This window comes from Camelina sativa, chromosome 17 (assembly GCF_000633955.1).
Source record: "Camelina sativa cultivar DH55 chromosome 17, Cs, whole genome shotgun sequence".
Lineage (NCBI taxonomy): Eukaryota > Viridiplantae > Streptophyta > Magnoliopsida > Brassicales > Brassicaceae > Camelina > Camelina sativa.
This window is the reverse complement of record NC_025701.1, coordinates 31836884-31841557: the sequence shown is the minus strand read 5'-3', so window position 1 is coordinate 31841557 and position 4674 is coordinate 31836884. Positions and strand designations below refer to the sequence as shown.

Here is a 4674-nt window from a genome sequence, read left to right as displayed (position 1 = left end):
CCGTCAAAGATACCACCATTTAGAGCTTGTGTCATCAAAGGTTTTTCCTATTGCATGGAGGGTTAAATTTAGAAGCTTATTAAGAAAGTTGAGGGTTTGGTGCTAATAAAGGTAAAACAAGATTACCAACCCAATCAACAATGCTTTCACCATCTGCAAAAGGCTGCGAATTATCAATAGGTCGGCGCCCGGATATCAGTTCGAGAAGCACCACTCCAAACGAGAAAACATCTGATTTATCAGTGAGTTTCCCTGAAGAAGCATATTCAGGAGCCAAGTAACTGTATCACACAATAAAACCATAAGAAAAGAAGAAGTTCAAGAGAGCGTTATAAGTTGTTTATAATTTGATGATTGCGTAGAGAAAAGAGCGTTTCATACCCGAACGTTCCCATAACCCGAGTGGATACATGAGTATCAGTGTCTAAATAAGACCTGGCGAGTCCATAATCTGCTAACTAATGAAGCATCAAGTTCAACATTATTAGTAGAAATCTTGAAGAAATGTATAATCGTTACAAATTTGTAGAGTACCATTGCCTCGTAGCTATGGTCAATTAGAATATTTGCAGCCTTCACATCCCGGTGTATTGTTTTAGGTTTACCTGATACAAAACGAATCTCTTTGTCAAATTGACACCAAAGAACCCAAAAGAAAAACATCAGAAACAAATGTGAATATTACTTACAATCTTCATGTAAGTATGACAATCCTTTAGCCACACCCAAAGCAATCTTCATCCTCCTTGTCCACTCCAGTACAGGTCTCTCTTTCTCTACAAACATCACCATAGTTTTAAAACAAAAGCCACACACAAACCATAGAATCATAACCATAGTTTTAAAGAGCTCTTCACCGTGCAAATGAAACTCAAGAGTCTTGTTAGGCACAAACTCATAAACAAGCAGAATATTTTTCTCTGCCTTCAATGTAGTATTTAGTTAGTTTTAGAAAATTAAGACATGGTTTATGCCTCTATGGTTTAAGAGTGTTTTTCTATATTAAATTCAACTTTGTAATTTAATAATATAATAATCTAACTTTTTTTTTTTATCAACCAAGAAAAAGAACATTAAGATTGGTTGCCTAAACTGGTGAAAAAGCGTTTACAAAAGAAGTTGCCGAAGATAAAGTACGCGAAAAACGGGTAAGGCAGTCCGTCCTCAAGTTTGACTTACGCGGGATCCTGGTCAGGGAGAATGATGGGTAGAAAGATCTCAGCAAGCTGAAGTCTTCTAATAGATGGGAGAAAATCGGCCACAAATCAGGATTCTGTACCATCACAATTAATTATGTGCAATCTGTCTCGAAACATTGGCAGACAATTCCTCCAGCAAGAATCGACTTCATGGCCCAACTCAAGGCTTGAAGCTCGGAATGAAGGGACGATGGTGCAAAATCCTAACTTTCTATTTTGACAACTTATTATGACATATTTGTTGTAAAATATAGTGAAAACGGTTAAAATCAACTCCAACTATTTGTCAAACGCTTTTTTATACTTACACTTCAACCATGTTAAAGTTCAAATTTGTTACCTGAATTATATAAAATGTTGTCAAAACATATATCCGAATGGTGTTAGGTCGGAGTTTAACAATGCTAAATCAGACAACTCGTAGCATCTACGCGACAATAAAATTGACTAAAACGACGTCATTTTAGTTCGTCTCAGTGCCTTATAGACGCCAAAGGTCGTCTGACTCAACAATTCGCTAATCTGTAAAACGCGACTCCCAAACTCTGGAATCTTTTTTGCCCAGCAGTATCCCAAATCTGTATAATGAATGTATTTAAGAGATTCAAAAGAGAGTATCTTGTTAATAATAAATAACACACACAACCTGGTATGCAATTCACAAAGCAAGATTTTAACTTTTACTGCATTATAGATAGACTCAATTTGACCAAAAAAAAAAAAATGGATAGACTCAAAAAGTTACGAACCTATGAAAGATCCAATCAGAATCATATAAAATGTTTGTATCATTCAAACAAACAATAAAGAGACAAACACATTGCACCTGTAAAATGAAGATTCTGTCACCAATTTGAACCTCTTTAGTTAAAAAAATCTGCTCCAATCGTTGCTTTATAGTTTATACTGATTACTAAATTTGCGATTCACAAACCTAAAACACGAAACCTCAAATCAATACTAATTACTAATTACTAGTTTATAGGTTTATATATACTAAAGAAATCTTCAAATGGGTCTAATAATTATGTAACGGTCTGATGGGTCTACTAATTATGTTTACTTTTTCATATATTTTTTGAAGTGCTACTACCAAATGTCTGGCTTTCATATGCCAATTTCTTGAATTTCTTCAAGTCGTGGAGCAGATCCTTCGGTTAGGTCATGTATCGATATGTTTCCTTCAAATGCTCGAACTATCTGCAAGTGTCCGAAGAACAATCACCACAAGTTTCGTTTTTTATCCAAGTTTGAGGTGAAAAATGTTGCCAAAAAGTTTTCAGTTTGAAATAGTACCTGGCTCATTTTTGGGCGGTGTTTTGCTGAATGACGGACACAAGCAGCAGCGCACGCAACCATTCTCTTCATTTCGCTGATATCAAAGTCATACTCTAATTGCGGGTCAACAAGACCGTCAACGCTACCACCATTTAGAGCTTGTATCATCAAAGGTCTTGCCTATAGCATGGAGGTTAAATTTTTAGAAGCCTATTAAAAATTGAGGTTTTGGTGCTAATAAAGGTACTAACCCAATCAACAATGCTTCCACCATCTGCAAAAGGCTGCGAATTATGAATAGGTCGGCGCCCGGTTATCAATTCTAGAAGCACCACTCCAAATGAGAAAACATCTGATTTATCAGTGAGTTTCCCTGAAGAAGCATATTCAGGAGCCAAGTAACTGCATCACACAATAAAACCATAAGAAGAGAAGAAGTTCAAGAGAGCGTTATAAGTTGTTTATAATTTGATGATTGCGTAGAGAAAAGAGCGTTTCATACCCGAACGTTCCCATAACCCGAGTGGAAACATGAGTATCAGTGTCTAAATAAGTCCTGGCGAGTCCAAAATCTGCCAACTGATGAAGAATCAAGTTCAACAATATTAGTACTTCTCTTGAAGAAATTTATAATCTTTACAAGTTTTTAGAGTACCTTTGCCTCGTAGCTATGGTCAATCAGAATATTTGCAGCCTTCACATCCCGGTGTATTGTTTTCGGATAACCTAAAACAAAACCAAATCTCTTTGACAAATTGACACCAAAGGACCCAAAAGAAAAACATCAGAAACAAGAGTGAACATTACTTACAGTATTCATGTAAGTATGACAATCCTTTAGCTGCACCTAAAGCAATCTTCATCCTCTTTGTCCACTCCAGTACAGGTCTCCCTTTCTCTACAAACATCAAAACATAAGCCACACAAAGCATATCATCATAACCATTAACCAAAGTCAAAGAGCTCACCGTGCAAATGAAACTCGAGAGTCTTGTTAGGCACAAACTCATAAACAAGCAGTCTTAGAGAATCAATTCTACAATAACCAAAAAGAGAAACAAGATGCCTGTGATGAACTCTACTAATAGTCTGTATCTCGGCTTGAAACTCGCGTTCGCCTTGTCCACTCCCAACTTTAAGCTGCTTAATAGCAACCTCAGTTCCATCAACAAGAACTCCTCTGTGAACATAACCAAACCCACCTTGTCCAATAAGGTTACTGTCGGAGAAATCACTAGTTGCTCTAGACAAATCTTCATATGTAAACAAGTTTTGTCCAATCACTGATGAACTACTTTCATGGTTCAGTTGCTGAAGATTATTAACTGAATAAGAAACAGAGGAATCGAATATTAAGTTTTAAAATAAGAAGATTGGATTTTTTCAATGAGAATTAAAGAAACCCTAAAGTTAAAAAAAGATACCTGTGGGATCTAGTGAGTCTCCTCCATTAATGGCAGCTTCAGCATCTCTTCTCATCCTCTTCTTCTTCATCATCATCTTCCACTTCTTTCTTATATAGAAACATACGCAGATAAAATTTCCGATTACAACAAGCATAGGTACCAAGATTAGAACAAGCATAACATCCATTAGCGGAGGAGGCGAAGAAGGTCCGGTGATGAAGGGCTGAGACGGAGTTGTTGTTGTGTTTGGATTGGTGAAAGGAAACACGGGCTCCGGTGGGAATTAGACGGAAGAGATAGTGTTGTTGTTGTTCGACTGAGACGATGACATTATATATGGAAGATGATGATTTTGGTTTCAGGGTTTTTTTCTTTTTTGTTTTCACATGGGGGAAGTGAGAAAGGACGAGGAAGAAGAAGAAAGGGACTAGTAAGTGAGATTCTTAATACAAACGTGCACTGTCCTATCTAACTTCTATTTATTGTAGTAGGTTCCACCAGTGGTAGTGAGATTCTTCTTCTTGCAGTGTGTCTAATTCTCTTTGTCACTCTGTTTCCTTAATTTCCATTAAATAGCAAATTCTTTCCCAGTTTCTTACTCTTACTTACATCTTTTTTTCTTTTTCTTTTTTATTCATTTTCATAAAAATCAAATAAATTTTAAATTTCTAATAGTTTTTTTAATACAAAACTTACTCTATATAATTAAAACTCCTAATAAAATAATGTTTCTTAATACTCTTCATAATATATAGTTTCTGGATTATCCAAAACAGTAATTAAATTAAAAG

At 35.9% G+C, this 4674-nt stretch overlaps 1 protein-coding gene across 1 annotated transcript; it reads right to left on the bottom strand.

Annotated features, from left to right (window-relative positions):
- LOC104758553 (proline-rich receptor-like protein kinase PERK15) lies at window positions 2028-4312 on the bottom strand. The gene is made up of 8 exons (XM_019239477.1): window positions 3902-4312; window positions 3446-3802; window positions 3289-3375; window positions 3133-3203; window positions 2980-3056; window positions 2729-2879; window positions 2496-2657; window positions 2028-2399 (listed from the first exon to the last, which is right to left on the bottom strand). The coding sequence occupies exons 1-8, from the start codon at window positions 4068-4070 to the stop codon at window positions 2307-2309; spliced, it is 1167 nt and encodes a 388-aa protein (XP_019095022.1). The 5' UTR covers window positions 4071-4312; the 3' UTR covers window positions 2028-2306.